The 16,280-nt window shown below is 37.4% G+C and overlaps 9 protein-coding genes across 9 annotated transcripts; 4 read left to right on the forward strand and 5 right to left on the reverse strand.

Moving 5' to 3' along the window:
- Positions 1-30: 30 nt before the first annotated feature.
- On the forward strand, positions 31-1,849 carry B0P05DRAFT_590687 (Ppx/GppA phosphatase family-domain-containing protein; the record flags this gene model as incomplete). Its single annotated transcript, XM_051582831.1, has 2 exons — positions 31-421; positions 474-1,849. The coding sequence occupies 2 exons, from the start codon at positions 31-33 to the stop codon at positions 1,847-1,849; spliced, it is 1,767 nt and encodes a 588-aa protein (XP_051431241.1).
- A 671-nt stretch (positions 1,850-2,520) lies between these two features.
- Positions 2,521-2,892, reverse strand: B0P05DRAFT_457770 (uncharacterized protein; the record flags this gene model as incomplete). The annotated part of the gene is made up of 1 exon (XM_051573961.1): positions 2,521-2,892. A coding segment is annotated over one exon (372 nt), but the record flags the coding sequence as incomplete, so codon positions are not given.
- A 324-nt stretch (positions 2,893-3,216) lies between these two features.
- On the reverse strand, positions 3,217-4,287 carry B0P05DRAFT_477612 (uncharacterized protein; the record flags this gene model as incomplete). The annotated part of the gene is made up of 3 exons (XM_051574974.1): positions 3,217-3,996; positions 4,048-4,169; positions 4,239-4,287. The coding sequence occupies 3 exons, from the start codon at positions 4,285-4,287 to the stop codon at positions 3,217-3,219; spliced, it is 951 nt and encodes a 316-aa protein (XP_051431243.1).
- Positions 4,288-5,890: 1,603 nt separating this feature from the next.
- Positions 5,891-6,351, reverse strand: B0P05DRAFT_557392 (uncharacterized protein). The gene has a single exon (XM_051580019.1). The coding sequence runs from the start codon at positions 6,308-6,310 to the stop codon at positions 5,909-5,911; it is 402 nt and encodes a 133-aa protein (XP_051431244.1). The 5' UTR covers positions 6,311-6,351; the 3' UTR covers positions 5,891-5,908.
- A 113-nt stretch (positions 6,352-6,464) lies between these two features.
- B0P05DRAFT_557394 (arsenical-resistance protein) lies at positions 6,465-8,040 on the forward strand. The gene is made up of 3 exons (XM_051580020.1): positions 6,465-6,619; positions 6,667-7,033; positions 7,088-8,040. Exons 1-3 carry the CDS (start codon positions 6,493-6,495, stop codon positions 7,794-7,796), a joined length of 1,203 nt encoding a protein of 400 aa, XP_051431245.1. The 5' UTR covers positions 6,465-6,492; the 3' UTR covers positions 7,797-8,040.
- A 231-nt stretch (positions 8,041-8,271) lies between these two features.
- B0P05DRAFT_557396 (uncharacterized protein) lies at positions 8,272-11,979 on the forward strand. Its single transcript, XM_051580021.1, has 3 exons — positions 8,272-9,045; positions 9,102-10,071; positions 10,119-11,979. Exons 1-3 carry the CDS (start codon positions 8,373-8,375, stop codon positions 11,914-11,916), a joined length of 3,441 nt encoding a protein of 1,146 aa, XP_051431246.1. The 5' UTR covers positions 8,272-8,372; the 3' UTR covers positions 11,917-11,979.
- Positions 11,980-12,991, reverse strand: B0P05DRAFT_516571 (U3-containing 90S pre-ribosomal complex subunit-domain containing protein). The gene is made up of 2 exons (XM_051575704.1): positions 12,464-12,991; positions 11,980-12,412 (listed from the first exon to the last, which is right to left on the reverse strand). The coding sequence occupies exons 1-2, from the start codon at positions 12,982-12,984 to the stop codon at positions 12,094-12,096; spliced, it is 840 nt and encodes a 279-aa protein (XP_051431247.1). The 5' UTR covers positions 12,985-12,991; the 3' UTR covers positions 11,980-12,093.
- Positions 12,992-13,172: 181 nt separating this feature from the next.
- Positions 13,173-14,674, forward strand: B0P05DRAFT_590693 (P-loop containing nucleoside triphosphate hydrolase protein; the record flags this gene model as incomplete). The annotated part of the gene is made up of 3 exons (XM_051582832.1): positions 13,173-13,259; positions 13,329-13,546; positions 13,591-14,674. The coding sequence occupies 3 exons, from the start codon at positions 13,173-13,175 to the stop codon at positions 14,672-14,674; spliced, it is 1,389 nt and encodes a 462-aa protein (XP_051431248.1).
- A 28-nt stretch (positions 14,675-14,702) lies between these two features.
- Positions 14,703-16,019, reverse strand: B0P05DRAFT_557401 (uncharacterized protein). Its single transcript, XM_051580022.1, has 3 exons — positions 15,825-16,019; positions 15,553-15,761; positions 14,703-15,479 (listed from the first exon to the last, which is right to left on the reverse strand). The coding sequence occupies exons 1-3, from the start codon at positions 15,906-15,908 to the stop codon at positions 14,744-14,746; spliced, it is 1,029 nt and encodes a 342-aa protein (XP_051431249.1). The 5' UTR covers positions 15,909-16,019; the 3' UTR covers positions 14,703-14,743.
- Between the last annotated feature and the right edge of the window lie 261 nt (positions 16,020-16,280).

Genomic DNA, 16,280 nt, shown 5'->3' on the forward strand with positions numbered 1-16,280 from the left:
TATCTTCTTTTTTTCTCATCTTTTTTTATCATGACTATACTCCATACTCTACAAGCACCTTTTGGTGTAGTAGATATGGGGTCCAATGGTATTCGATTTGGCATTGTTACTGCACTCGCAAGACATTTGCCCGTTGCTTATGAAGAGCGTGCTCCTATTTCTTTACTGGAAGCTCAAGACGACCAACATTTTATTCCCACTGAAACAATAGACCAAGTCATCACTAGCTTATTGCGATTCAAAACGGTCTGCCAACATGAAGGTGTAGATCCTACCAACGTCAAAGTGATTGCGACTGAAGCAACTCGTATAGCAACCAATTCGAAAAATTTTTTGTCTAGAATACAGAAAGCCACTGGATGGCAGGTCGATATCTTACCAAAAGAACAAGAAGCCTTAATTTCTTCTATGGGCATTGTTGGTAATAAGAAAGGCGTGTGTGTAACGTGTGCTAAATTCCCATAATGTACTAGGATCATTTTATCGAGTGAATGGATTAACAATGGATTTGGGAGGTGGATCTGTTGAATTGAGTTATGTGACATCCAACCATACATCTTCACCACTGGCAGAAAGACCTAGAAAACGATTAAAGACAAGTGCAAGTCCTGTATCACTTCCTTATGGAGCAGCTATCATGAGAAATCGATTGTCAGCATGCTCAGATAAGAAACAAAAAAAGAAGTTATTAAAAGAGATTGTTGAGCAAGTTCAATTCGCAAAAGATACTGCAAATATTCCAGGTCATTTAAAGAAGCATGATGGGTATACCCTTTACATGAGTGGAGGTGGATTCCGAGCATTAGGCTATTTGTCCATGGCATTATCTGGTAAAAAGTCAGTCTATCCTATCCCTATCATTAGTGGCTACAGTATCACTGGAGAACAACTTGAAACACTCGTAGACAAATTCAAAAATCGAGATCCAGATCAATTAGTCAGTGAACTTAAAGTGTTCCGTATCTCAAAACGTCGTACTCGTATGCTTCCTGCTATCTGTTTCTTGGTCTCAGGTATTCTAAAAGTGATCAAGATCAAACAAGTCTATTTCAGTGAAGGAGGTGTGAGACAAGGTGTTTGTTATCATATGTTATCTGAGATAGAGCAATCCAAAGATCCTTTATTAGAAGGAGTAAAGGCATATGTATCGCCCTTGCCACACGCGTTATCCCCTCAAGAATTTGATGCCTTTTTACAGGTCTTAAGAGACGCTATTCCACCACTCTATCTTTCGCCAGATCATCCTCTTCAACTACATCGCCTGCTACCAGCTGCAGTTCATCTTGGTAACTTGACTACCCATTACCCTAAAGAAACAAGAGCCTTTGTTGCTTTTCATATGCCTCTTGCAAGTGGTCCTCTTGCAAATGTTCCTGGTTTACTTCATGCTGAAAGAGCTATCTTAGCCTTAATTTTAGCTTACCGTCAAGGAGGAGAGGTGCCTGATCCAGCGTTCCATGCCATTGAAAAAATGGTTGGTAAGCATGGCGTTGCTGTATGTAGATACGTAGGTAGATTGATGGAGATTATGTTTATGATATCTCCTCGTCAGCCTGGTTTAGGCTTAATTGAAAGTGGCATCCAATTTCGTTTGGTGCATACTGAGTCAGAAGATGAAGACTCGACTTCTTCACCTTTAACACCTACTTTTCAACAATTTTATAGTCCATCTAATCTGGAGATTGTGATGCCCAAGCAACCAAGTCCCATGTTGGAAGCACCTGCTGTTATGTCTGTGATAGAAAGCATGGATAAAAAGATCCAACCGAAAAAGTTTGAATTGGATCAAGAAGTACAAGGATTAGATGCGAATATCAAGTTGTTTTCAGTGTCTATTGTACGGCCATGAATAAACTTCTTTATTATATATATACATTTCTATACAAATTCTTCATCCACGCTTGTAAATGATGTTTGGTGTGGAGGTGAATAAATGGATGAAGATTGGTTAATTCCAACTGTATGCTGCGGCAAAGGAGGAGGAGATAAACGAGTGTTCAAATCATGATCAATGGATGTCATTAATGGTTCTGTACTCGGAACAATTTCATCGTCAATTCTGTATATTGCTTTGGCAGTAGGATGTGCATATTCTTCTTCATGAAATGATTGTATGCTAGTTTGAGCCACATAACGTTGAATAGTAGCCGGTGAATCAACTTGTTCAATAGCTAGAGATATTGAGGATCCTGAGCGAACGTATTGCTCTGATATCAAAGGTATCTTTGTCTTGTCTATTGTATCTGTCATTGCAAGTGGTGTACTTGCTCGCTTAATTTCATCTGGCTTTAAGATGGTTATGCTTGTTGTATTGTTACTGCTACTCGTATTATTTCCTGTACCATAATAATTGTTCAAAAGATCCATATCCATGATAGAGGTCCTTGTATGATTTGTATGCTGTCCTGCCATATAGAAACTTGCACTATGAGAACGGGAGCGACTTGAGATAGACATAAGATTTGCTGAACTATTGCCTAACTGTAGAGGCGTAGTCATAGGGCGACGCTTGCTTCTATGTCTCTTTCTCCATATCACCATACGAGCAGGAGGTTTTCCCGATTCATCCAGCTCATCATTTGTAACACCAGTAAGAATGATGACTGCATTCTTGATCTGAAGTACCAAAAAGATAAAAAAAGCAAGACAATGGATGCCCAATTGACAATAGCCTACGTATTGTTTTGATAAACTAGTTGCTTCGAGTTGAGGAAGATAGCAAATATTTAAGAGAAGAATGATGCTCTTGATACATCCAAAAAAGATATGAAAGATATTGACTTGATTGTCCGCACATGGCCACTTGACCATATAACTGGCTGTGATGGCCAATTCTGCTAAAAGGACGAGGATAATCTGAGCAATGGCGCTTGTTTGAAACAATCCAATCATGGCTGCTACCACTGATTTGTAGACAATGATACCCACAAATAGAGCAAACGTATCGTCTGTATAGCCATTGTAAAGAGATCCGTATCGTAACAAAAGTTTAAGTTCTGTAAACAGAAAAGAAGCAGGTCGAATCTCGAGTAGTTTGATACAAACAAAGCCATAAATCAGCAATGGGAAAACAAGGAACAACGCAGCGAAACATGTTATGTACGCGCGTGAAGGAATCATGAGTTGATAAAAGGCAACAGTCATCATTGGGAGATACAGCAGACTGAGAATGCGAATGAACACGCCTATCGAGTCAAATGTGAGTAACAAATCATGTCATGTTTCTTGCTGTTTACCAATTGAAAAATCCCACACTTTTTTGCATTGGGCCGTAAATGCTTCATCCTCATTCATCTTGGCAATCGCAAACAATACTAACCATGTCAAGAAACAACAAACAGCACAGCAAGTAAATACAAGTAGAAAGTAAACCAGAAAAGTAAAAAACATGGCATTGATATCAATTCCTGTTGCCATGGCAAAGTTCAGCATACCCGTGCCTAAAATGTTGATTTTGTTTGTGTCTGTGCCATTGCTGATCTGTCGTCTGTAAAGACTGTTTCCAGGTACAGATGCAATCTCTTGAAGAGGAGAAGACTGCCCTCTAAAGATAGTCTTAATGGTATCTTGAAGCCATTCTGATCTAAACAACAAGAAACTCCAGCTGAAATTCGAAGTAAAAAGTGGATGAAATCTCGGATAATCAATGTTGAACTGACCAGCAATCACAATGAATTGAGCATAGAATACCAAATCAAAGAATCCCGGTGTCTTTAATCGTAATATGCCCGGCAACATGGCATAATTCGAGCTGAAAAGAAAGATATCATGCTCACTGTCTTCAAAAGTAATAAAAGATCCAATCAAAGATATAATAGCAGCTGAAGCAGTAAGTCCAATAGGTAAATACATAAATATTTTTTGCCATACAGGATGCTGATATCCTACAGGTGCTAATGTAATGCATACGAGATGATTGGAGTCAGCATCAACGGCTGAATATTTGGCGGTGATATCAGCTAATGGGTACAAGGGAATACTTGAAAGGTTAAAAGACTATAAATAGATATTTACATAAGCATGACATTTGGTCTATATACAACCTACTCTTTGAACAATAAATTGCTGTCCATTGGGTATGGGGCAAGCTGAATCTAGACAAAACTGGTGGCTTGGTATGTGTAGTGTTTGGAAGCCAAACTTTAACTCAAACATTGAAGCAGAAGATGCTATGGGTTGATATTAGTATCCCAATTCGATCAAAACATCCCCCTTGTCATTTCCCTACTTTTATTTACTTGATCCCTGTGTATTTAGATTGGTTACAGTGGTATTAGATATGCCCATAAACTGGAGGTGGTAACTTGAGTCTCTTATGTCAAAGTATCGAGTTACACCTGAAACATTGAATCGTCCTTGATGACAATACGTAAAATTGGTAGAAGGGAACCGAACATCATCGATATTCTGTGCTTTTCCTAGAGATAAGTATGCAAAAAAGGGTAGGATAAAATGCCTTAACCTCATTTTTTTTTAAAAAAAATCAAAAAGAAAAGAAAAGAAGAACAAAGTCCAGGCGCAAGAAGAGCATCATATGCTACAAATATATATTTTCAAAGCCACATACCTTATGTCTCTTTAGTTAATTCTTTTCTTGCTCCATCGAATATGCTTTTGAGCAAGAAGTTGAACACTTTGTGTTTTCTGAATCATGACGATCATACCTTAGTATATACTTCTTTCAGTGTAATGGTGTTCTGTCTTCAGGAATTATTTCGTTGTACAAATTTGGAAATAAAAAGAGCTATTTTTGGATCATTTTATACGATCTGAATAGATTGCATGAAAAGGCAAAATTTTAGTTTCTATTTTCCAGACAATAGTAATATTCGGACAGGACAAACAGCATAGGTGCAAATAAAAAGTAAACACATAAAAAATAGAAAACAAAATAAAAGAAACGCAGACTTACAAACACTTTGTTATTTGGCAAACGTTTATTTGAATCAATAAATGTTGAGAAGGTGATAGGAATTTATAGAAAATTAATCACACTATACTGCATTTTATCAGATACAACTCTTAGGTTCAGTAATGCAACGCTGACCTAAATATGCATTCGATAAGTTATGGTTTTCTTTGTGGTAATAAGTTTGATTTTATTTTTATCTTTTCTTATTTTCTCGATTCTCTCCTTGACCACGAGCAATAATTTTTGGTTATTAGCTGTAAGAACAAAAGTATATAAAGACATCAAGTATCAGATCTTGCTCTTAAAAAATAGCAACTGTCTTTTCAAGAAGCATAAATATGCTGATTCTGAAAGAAAAGAGTCTTGACGTGCTTTAAATTATGTAAATCTCTCTCAATTTGATCTTCATGTTTATTCTTACAGCTGCTCTGTCTTCAATCTTCACACATTTGAGGAATTACTTGATTCTTTGTGTAATACGCATATATAAAGTGAGAAACTGACAAAAAACCTCTCAAGTACAACGGACATCAGTTATAGAGATCTATTTATGCTGTACATGCTTGTATTCAATACAATGCTTCTACTCCTCACAACAAGCTCTCATTATTATAGTATATCATATTCTTACTAAAAATTGAAAATAAAGGCATTCGTTAATTTCTTTTGACAGAAGTAAACTAAAAGGTATCATGATCAACAATATAAAGATCAGCAAGTCACCTAAAAAAAAGACGAATTTTTTAAAAAATGCTTTTGACCAGGAAAATTGGATTAGTAATTCAGACTAGTTTAACTTCAGCGTACTCAAGTGACACAAAAAAAAATAGATGACAGGATCTCCCCCCAAAATAATACTATATACCAACAATATTAAGTCTTTCCCAGTACATATTTACAGAAGCACACCTACTATTAATCATAATTATCAAGAGCTTAAGTAATAAAAATATAGTTTTTGAAAGAAGATAATAAGATCTTTATTGATTAATAACATTAATGTTTATTGGCTAATGCAACACGTTCAGTAACCATTCTTTCGACTTGAGAAATATCAGGACGACCAAGTACAGCCAATTTGCGATCCCAGTCAATAACAAAGGGTCTTTCTAAAAGAGAAGGATTAACTTGAATAATGGCAAATGCTTCTTCAAACGAATTTGCTTTTCCTTGAGCTTCAGGTCTCAAAAGATAGTCCCAAGGTCTTGAAGCAGGGTTTTGTTCGGTAAGCCCAAGGTAGCTAGACAGGGTAGCCAGAATATCACTAGATGGAGGGTTGATTTGATACTCAATGATTTCGAGATCATAGTTAGTATCTGTCTTGTTAGTCTGTAGGCAGGCTACGCTGCGCTTAGACTTAGTGCAGCTAGGATTATGGAATATAGTGAGTTTTGGCATTTTATGCTTACAATAGAAATAAAGAGAGCAAAAAATAAAATCACAAAAAAAAAGTGTTATTTATTGATTGGGAAGTAGGACAAAATTAAAAGAAACTGATCTGCCACCCCCAAATTTTTCAAGATATAAAAATGCTAATTTTTGATCCGAATTTGTTTTCTTTTTTATTCTTTTCAGTCAATATGTCCACTCAAGAGCCTAGAGGAAATCATCATAATCCAGAGAGTACCTTTGTTTGTTACAAAACAGATGAATGCAAATTTGATTACTGTACTAATTATCAAGAAGAGATATCTCAAAAAGAAACAGGTGAGTTTGTATAGATATCAAGTACGCTGTTCTGATCAAATTCATAGCATTGATGAAGAAGCTTGGGTTCTTGGATCGATTTCTTGTTGTTTGGATCTTACTTGCTATGATTATTGGTGTCATCATTGGTTATTTTGCTCCTCATGTACAAGAGTCTTTTGAGACTGTACAGTTCGGTTCTGTTTCTGTACCGATCGCTGTCGGACTACTTGTTATGATGTACCCGGTCTTGTGTAAAATTCAATATGAACGACTTCACATCATCCTGAATGACAGAAAAATATGGATTCAAATCCTTGTCTCTCTTGGTATCAATTGGATTATTGGGCCTATTGTCATGACTGGTCTTGCTTGGGCATGCTTACCTGACTTGCCTGGATTTCGTACAGGTGTTGTGATGGTTGGTTTGGCAAGGTAAAGCGCACGACAGTATATGTTTTAAACTTAATTTAATATACTTTTATACAGATGTATTGCCATGGTGCTTATTTGGAATACTTTGGCAGGTGGTGACTCAGACTACTGTGCTATCCTAGTGGCCATCAATTCTATTCTTCAAATTGCCCTCTTCTCACCTTATGCCATGTTGTTTATCAATATTGTGCCATCTTGGTTTGGTGCTCCCACAGACACAGCTATCAATGTTGATATTTGGCCAGTTGCTCAATCTGTCTTGATCTATTTAGGTATTCCGTTGCTTGCAGGCATTATCACACGCTACTCTTTGCGCTGGATCAAGGGTGACAGGTGGTACAATGATGTTTTTTTACCTCATTTCGGACCTTTGGCTCTTGTAGGCCTCATCTATACCATCATTGTCATGTTTGCCAATCAAGGGCATCATATTATTGCCAACATTGGCTCTGTATTCCGTGTAGCAGTTCCTTTATTTTGTTACTTTGTCATTATGTTTTTTGTGCCCTTTTTTGTGCTCAAGATGTTCTTTTCTTATGAATTTGTAGTTACACAATCATTTACAGCTGGCAGTAATAATTTCGAGTTAGCTATTGCTGTTGCGGTCGGAACATATGGCATCAATTCAGAGCAAGCATTGGCTGCTACTATTGGTCCACTCATTGAAGTGCCTGTCTTGGTTGTGTTTGTGTACGCTACGCTATATATGAAAAAGAAGCTTCATTGGAAGCAAGACGAACGTGTCGATATTGAAAGTAAATAAACAAATAAAACAGCTTTGTAGTTCAATTCATGACATAAAACTGACAGTAATTTAAACAGAATAACAATTGCATAAGCTTGTACATCAAGAACTGTTTATCATTCTGATAGCTGATTAGTTGGTGACTAGAAAAGCACGAATGACTCTTTACATGTACCATTTGTAAAAGGTACAATAAATATACCTCATGCTGTAATATAAATGACCTTTGTATTAAAATTTTTTTCTCCGCTAATGCTCTTCGATATTCGCAACAAAAAGAAAAACTCGAGAATATGTAAATCAATTCATGCTTGTATTTCATCTGGTTGAACATTTTCATAGTTTAATAGACGCTAAGTATAATTGGTTTCAAGCTATCGTGGACTACTTGTGGCTGGATTCAATCTAAAACAATTCAGCCGAAAACTCAGCAAGACAATTTGTGTCACGAACTAGAGAATCAGGCCATCATTTTTCGCTTGCATACAATAAAGTTCAAACGTGTCTCTCTCTTCTTTCTTTTTTTCTTTGTGTTATTTTAAGAAACACATCTTTCTACTACCAATATTATCATTACCTCTATCAATATATTATATGGAAACATCACGTCAATTTCTACAACAAGAAGAAAATTCAGCTTCAGCAGACAAAGCAATCATAAATGATAACAATAATCCATATATAACCCTTTCTCAATTTGACATGGAGCTACAGCAGCAAGCTCAATTAGCAATGCAGCAAGAGATAGACGTATGGAAAGACTTTGAAAACTATTTGTCTCCAGTTGAATACAAAGACACCCAAACTTTGGATAATCAATGTCAAACAAATGCGCAACAAACACCTGAAAACAACAAGCTTGATGGTAAATCATCACCTATTAGACAAACTCACAAGCAACAAGACAGCAATGAAAAACCAATATTCTCAAGTCCAGTCTCGCCTTTAACATGCAATAAAAATTTTAAGTCAACTAGTAGCGACGCATCAAATTCACCATGGTTTAATAGTCCTGAATTTCATAGTTCAGACTCTATGCACCAACAGCCAAAATCACCTGAACAAAACTTGTCCAATAACCAAACAATGTTTTCTCAACAGCTTCAGCAGCCATCACCTGTTTCTCTTACTACAGTTACTCCTTTAGAAACTCCTCTTGATTCTCCTCATCAGGATATATTCACTTCACCGCTCAAGTTTAAAATCCCTCAATTCCAATCAATTGAACCTTTGGAAAATTCTGGCATAAACGATTCATTGATTCAAGGTATCTCATCATACTTATGCTTTGACTGCAGTCGGTATTTACACAACATTATTTAGGTATTGACGCTTTGTCTCCACCATATTTTTTCCCAATTGAACAACCTTCAAGTTCATCATTAACAGAAAAGAGCAGCAACACAACAATTAAGCCGGTACCAATTGTAAATATAGCCACTACAAGGAAAGATTCTATACCTCAGGAAAAGAAATCAGCTCATAATGCCATTGAGCGTCGTTATAGAAATAATATAAATGATCGTATCACTGAGCTTAAAAATACAGTTCCTGCCTTAGTTCATGCAAAACTAAAGGACTCTGGCATTGCACCTAATAAGCGATCTAGCCAATCCCTTTTAGGCAATGATGAAGACGACGACGAAGAAGACGGAGAAGAACTCATTGATGGCGTTACTGTGGCTACCAAATTAAACAAGGCTACTATCTTGCGAAAATCGACCGAATACATCCTACATTTAAAGCGCAATGATGAAGAACTTCACAGAGAAAATGAGACTCTGCAACTGTTGTTGGCTCAATTGCCTAGTGGACGTCAAGCACTTGGTCGCTATCGTCAACAAAGAGCTCAGCGCGAGCAGGAAATAGAAAGACAGCAACTTCAAAATGCTGCGCTACAAAAACACTCGCAACGCCAACAACGTAAAGGGAGCGGAAGAAAAAGAACACGCCGTGTTTCTGAAACACAAGGGGGCAGCTACGATTTAGAAATGACTCAAATAATGTCTACTCCTCTTGAATTCCAACATTCTACCCAAAGACCATATCAAACTATGTACAAGATGCCCAGAGTAGCTAAAGAGCAAAACGCTTCAATGAAAAACCAAGTGTTTATGGCTCTTTTTATGGCAATCAGTTTCTTTTCTTCTTCACCCCTTTCAGCTGGTCCTAGTACTAAGGATCAATATGAAAGTCACAAGCATATTTCTCGTACTGCAGAAGAACTCTTTTCTTCAAACAACAGTAGCTCTGTGTCATTCTTGAGCAATGTGTCCCTTTTCTCTGATACATGGTAGCGTTCAACGATATGTATAAATGTATTGACTAACTTGCATTCAGGTCTACAATTCGAACTACTCTATTTATGATTTGTTTGATTCAATTGTTATTCCCTTTGTTTCGCTTCTGGCTTCCTTCTGGTTTTAAAGTAAGAAAAGTCAACAAGAAATCAAGAACAGCTTCGGCCGAAAACAAGTCATCCCTGAATGGAAATATTGCAACTCACACTACTTCTTTAACGCCTGGTGATCAAAAATGTATGCAAATTTACAATATTCTTGTCAGCTCACTTGAGAAGAGCCGCTCTAACAAGTCTGGAACTGTGTTTCCTCAAAAAGACAAGAATCCTCTTCGTTTATATTCTGCGCTTTTTAAAGAAATTGCTCGATTTGTTTGTCGACATTGGCTTGGCTATGAAATTCTATATGATGATCAAAACTTAACTCCACAAGAGCAGTGGGTACAAGCCTGTAAATGGATTAAGCTGAACGAAGTTGAATGCCTTGGCGGTAACCCTGATGTCACTCGTGTTTCTATGTTGTATTCTTGCTTCCATATGCTCAATTTGATTGAATTGATGGAGGACGATGAGAACGAATACGTCGAACAATCTCGTTCCCGTGTCTATGCTACAACTGCTATGCAGATGGCTCTTGTTATTCCTCATCATGGTATTGCTGAAAAAATATCAAAATATTTCTGGCGTCTTGCCATGTACGAATCAGGTCTTGAAGATGATCCATTGATGCGAGCATTGATTTTTGATTGTCATGAAGATGATGGCGAAGATCGTATGGAATTGATGCTCGCCTCTCGCGCTTGGAGCGAGACACTTGAAGTCATGAATCAACAAATCGAGCATTTTGGGAAGCCAGAAGCCCGTGGTCTTTCGCTATCGATGACAGCGCCAGTTCTTGTGCCTGTTGGTATACTGTCTACTTTGCACTTGCTTGACAACTTGCAAACACAGTTTGGTCGTTTGATTATCTCAGTGACCGCAAAGCCTTTAACAGCTGATATGGTGGCTGAAGAAAGCAAATCGGATTTCAATGAAACTGCTTTTGCTCTACTGATGGATATCACTGACTCTAGTCTAGAAAGTGAAAGCCGAGTAGGTGATTATCATCGATTAGCTCATTGGCTTGCTGCTGTCGGCGCTACTGTAGACGCTCTCTGGAAAAGCGATGTCAAGACTGCTGAAAAGCTACTTAAAACATTAGTACAAAATGTTCCTCGTTCACTTGTTTCTCGTGAAATTGCAGGCAGTGACATTGTTTGTTACAAGGAACGTATGAATCAATTGGATGAATTGACTAAAAAATCTATTATTCATACTTTGGTTGGTGCTACTTGGTTGAAGAAAGAATCTACAGAATACTGTCCTAGAGGTGTTGAAGAACTTCAGAAAGCAGAACAAATCAAGGCGCATATAAAGAGGATCATGGCTAATGCAAGTCATATTAAACAAAACAAGACTGAATACGACAACCAAGACTTGGAGAGCTCTGTATTAGCTCTTGCTGAATTTGTCACTGCTGTCACTGGTTTGGAAGCATGGATTTGTGCCTGGCGTCTTGCACCTGTACTAGCACAAGACCAAACAGATCGAAATGCCTGGGAAGAAGCTTTGACAGAGCAAGTGCACCATGCTAGCTTGAATTTACGTCGCATGATTCGTCGCCATTCGTTAGATGGTTTAAGGACAAATCAAGCTATCATTGAGCGATTAAGTAGATTAGGCGCTTTTGTTTCCAACCAAATTGATGAAGTTGATTCTGAAGATGATGGACAAAAAGAAAATGATTTGCTTACTCATCGCTCCAAGAAAGCACTTGAGATTCTTCGTGGCCTTTCTTAACGACTATCTTAATAACTATTCCCTTCTCTTCTCTGCATTCCCCTCCTCTCGTGTTTTATTATATATATAAACTTGTAGTTTGAAATTACAATTATGATTATTTAGGTCGTTTTATTATTCAAAAAAAAAGTTCAAAAGTGATGATAAAATGTACAGGATGTTATAAATAATCTATGTCTAAAATAATCCAACCTTAGTCTTTCCATTTTTCATAAAGGGAGCAATATGCTGACCCAAAAAATTGAACAGATCAGATCTTACTTCTTGAAGATCAAAAATGTTGAATCGTTTAGGATTTCTTTCAGTATCAATAACCACTAATTCCAAGTTGTCTAACTTCAAATGGCCTTGGTCTACAAGGGTTAAGAGACGGTTAGGTGTACCGACACCCAAGTGAATTGCTTCACGATCTAAAAATTCAACTTGTTCTTCAATCTTGAAATGCTTTGCAAATAATTTGGCAATTTTAGCAGTACTAGAGAATTCCTTTAAAGCACTATGCACAAGTCAGAACAAGCAAGACAATTTGATATAAACATCAACTTACCGAGCAAGATCAACTGCACGAATAGCAGAATGAGTGACAATTAAAGCAACAGGACTAGCATGAACTGTGGGCTTCTTATTCAACTTTTTGTGGCCTGCAACACCGTATTTAACATAATTGGGTAATGCATCAAGTACATGTTCTTGCTTAAAGTTCTCATTATTGACTAAATTTGACTCAAGCAACTGTTGCTCTTCCAGCTCGACAGAAGAAAGGTTAGGTAATGCTAATTTCTGGCGATCAGCTAAATATTCGGCTTGAACCGTTGTATTTTCTTGCCAAATATTAATAGTATCAAAAGGATTGCTGGGTCCCTTCTTCTTTTTGGGCTGCTTTTTCTTTTTCTTCTTTGGTGGTTCTTCTGAAGCAGGTGTTTCTTTAGGTTTCATATCAGTGCCTGAAGCCAGTTCGTTATCAGAAACAGCCTCTTCGTTTTCTGAATAGACAATGGCATCTTCTTGAAAGTCGTCTTCAAAGTCGTCGCCAGAAGGTTGCTTTCTCTTGTTTTCTACTTGAGACATGTTTAAGGATATCAAAAGAAATATGCAGAAGTAATTATTCAAATAAATACTTAGTCACAGTACAATTTTGGACTGTTTATCCTTCTGAGCAATGATGTGTGGCTTTTGCTCGGAACGTAGAAAAAAAAGAGATAGTTGCTTGAACCTTCCAGAAAAGCTCTTTTTGTTCCTCTTGTTATTTTAATATCATGTCTGCAATTACAGAAGCTCAACCCAAAGTTGACATGGAATTGATTTCCAAAAAGAAGCCTGAAGAAACAACCTTTGCCGAACTTGTAAGTATAGTCTTTTAAGACTAGAATATGCGATCGTCAGTTTTCTAGATCTAACGGTCTTTATTGTAGGGTGTTTCTCCACAATTATGCGAAGCCTGTGAGAAAATGAATTTCAAGCATCCAACCGAAATTCAAAAGGAATCCATTCCTTGGGCTATTGAAGGCCGTGATATAATTGGCCTTGCTCAAACTGGTTCTGGTAAAACTGCTGCTTTTGCTATCCCAATCATTCAAAGACTTTGGGATAACCCTCAAGCCTTTTTCGCTTGTGTTTTAGCTCCTACAAGGTTCGTATGATCAAGATAAGTATGCGATTGCTTACATAAAGTAGAGAATTAGCATATCAAATCGCAGAAACATTCGAATCACTTGGCTCAGTCATTGGTGTTCGTTGTGCTGTCATTGTTGGTGGTATGGATATGATGTCTCAATCTATCGCACTTTCAAAGCGTCCACATGTCATTGTTTGTACACCAGGTCGTCTTCAAGATCATTTAGAAAACACTAAGGGATTTAGCCTAAAGAACTTAAAATATCTTATTATGGATGAAGCCGATCGTTTGTTAGATATGGATTTTGGGCCAAAGATTGATCAAATTCTCAAAGTCATTCCTCGAGAACGTAACACTTTCTTGTTCTCCGCTACCATGACAACCAAGGTTGCTAAGCTTCAAAGAGCCAGTTTGCATAAGCCAGTCAAGGTCGAAGTTGCCACCAAATACTCTACAGTAAAGACATTATTACAATACTATCTTTTCTTTCCTCTCAAGCACAAGGACTGTTACATGGTTTATCTCTTGAACGAACTTGCCGGTAACTCCACTATCATTTTTACACGTACCTGTCATGATACACAAAAGATTGCCATCATGTTGAGAAACTTGGGCTTTGCTGCAGTTCCTCTTCATGGTCAATTGCCTCAAGCTAAGCGTCTAGGTGCACTCAACAAATTCAAAGCTGGAACTCGTAGTATTTTAGTCGCAACTGATGTTGCTAGTAGAGGTATTGATATTCCTCTTGTGGATGTAGTTATCAACTACGACGTGCCTCAATCATCCAAAGATTATATTCATCGTGTTGGTCGTACTGCAAGAGCTGGTCGATCCGGTAAATCTATTACCTTTGTTACTCAATATGATGTTGAATTGATTCAACGTATCGAGAAAGATTTAGAGCGCAAATTAGATTTATTCCCTGCTGAGAAAGATGAAGTGATGATGCTTCAAGAACGTGTGGATGAAGCACAGCGTATTGCTACACTAGAATTAAAGGAAACAGAAAATGGCAAAAAGTCAAAACGAGGTCGCAAAAATGATGATGACGATGATGATGCTGATCAAGAAGAAAAGCTTGAAGTGCCTGGAAAGAGAAAGTTTAAGGGAGGCAACAAAAACAACAATAAGAAGAGACGTTAGACTTCTAATAAAACCTGTGTATATTTGCTCTTTATTTTTAAGTCGACATTGCATTTGCTTTGCTTGGTTTTACAACTTTGAAACTTGTGGAAGAACAACAAAACCAACAACAGGGAAATGTGTATAAGAAGTGAATCCATATTTTTCTTCCTTGTGTTCAATGACTGTTTCATTTACAGTACTATGAACAAGTACGCCAATAGAAGGAATTATTCCAGAATCTGTAGGCGAGATGGAGACTAGTTTTCCTAACTGGATATTCAAAGAACCATCATGAGTTGCGTTAGACAGACCAAAAGACTGTTCTTTTGCTACTTTCAATGCCTCTTCAGGTGAAATAGCTTCAATCTTTTTCAGTTTGCCAGCATCCACAGCCTTTAATGTCTTTTCCAAGTGGTGGCCCAAGACGGGCACGTTGGCATTTATCCAATCCTTTCCGATCAAACTCTTGACAAACCAGGTAATCATAGCAAAATTAAGATCGAGCAATGATAATGAGTTGGTTCCTAAAGCCCACAGCTCACCATTCTTGTTGCGTTCGCTTACAAAACGTTCAGCAATCTTAATTTCAGCTTTCAAGCTTTGGTTCATGAATGGAATGGTAAACTTCAACTTCTCGGGGTCAATCTTGCGACCAGCAAACTTTGAGCGGTCTTCAAGGAATTCTTTACCTAACGCACCCATTTGAATTTGTGATGCCACCAAGCTAAATAATGAGCTGTCAGTCCAGCGAGCAAGGCCCTTAATCAAGTTTTCACTAGAAACACCATCAGTATCCTTTGGATAGAAGCTTGGTTCCGGAAATCTATTTTTTTGTCAGTTTCTATATGGATGTAAGAGACACGCCCTCTTTTTTGGGTGTTGGTCTGATATATCACCTCTGTTCTAGTTCAGCAAAAATGATCTTACTGTCACAGAATGTATGATTGCCGATTTGAAGTATAGGCGTCTTTCTATAACCACCATCAAGAGGGCGACGGAGTGGACGAGGCTCAATGGGCGTTATCAAAACAATCTTAAAATCCACCTTCTTGTACAAAAGAGCCCAGGCAACTTTTTGAGCAAAAGGAGATTGAGGATACCAATGCTGAATATCATAGCGGTTATTAGGTCAATGCTTTTTTACATAGAAAAGAGTGCAATAACTTACCAAAATAACTTGGCGGTTTGTCATGATCGTGCTTGGGAAAAGATGGTTGTAAAGAGAGAAAGGGAAACAATTTGAATAATGCATTACATGGTGACTTGCTTTTGTATGAATAAGTTGAAATAAAGATGATCAAGCATAAATACGAAAAAGGAAGGTTTCTTTCCCAGCTTACTATAGTTTAAAAGTTATTAAAAGTACCTATTTTAAAAAGCAAAAGTTCCATGGCGTAACGCGACATTTGTCAATGACGAATATTACCTTATTTGTAATGTATCTCGATTTAACTCTTTCCTTAAAACTTCAATTTAGCAGTAACATTAGCATCCTTATGTACCTTAAAATAAATCGTTTACCTTACATTGTTTCGGTTATCAATTGTCACTGTACGTTGTTAGATAAGCAAAGTATGCTGTGATTAGGATGTTTTAAATGTTCAAAGACAGATGTTGCTTACAA

This window comes from Gilbertella persicaria (genome assembly GCF_025201335.1).
Source record: "Gilbertella persicaria strain CBS 190.32 chromosome Unknown B0P05scaffold_47, whole genome shotgun sequence".
NCBI lineage: Eukaryota > Fungi > Mucoromycota > Mucoromycetes > Mucorales > Choanephoraceae > Gilbertella > Gilbertella persicaria.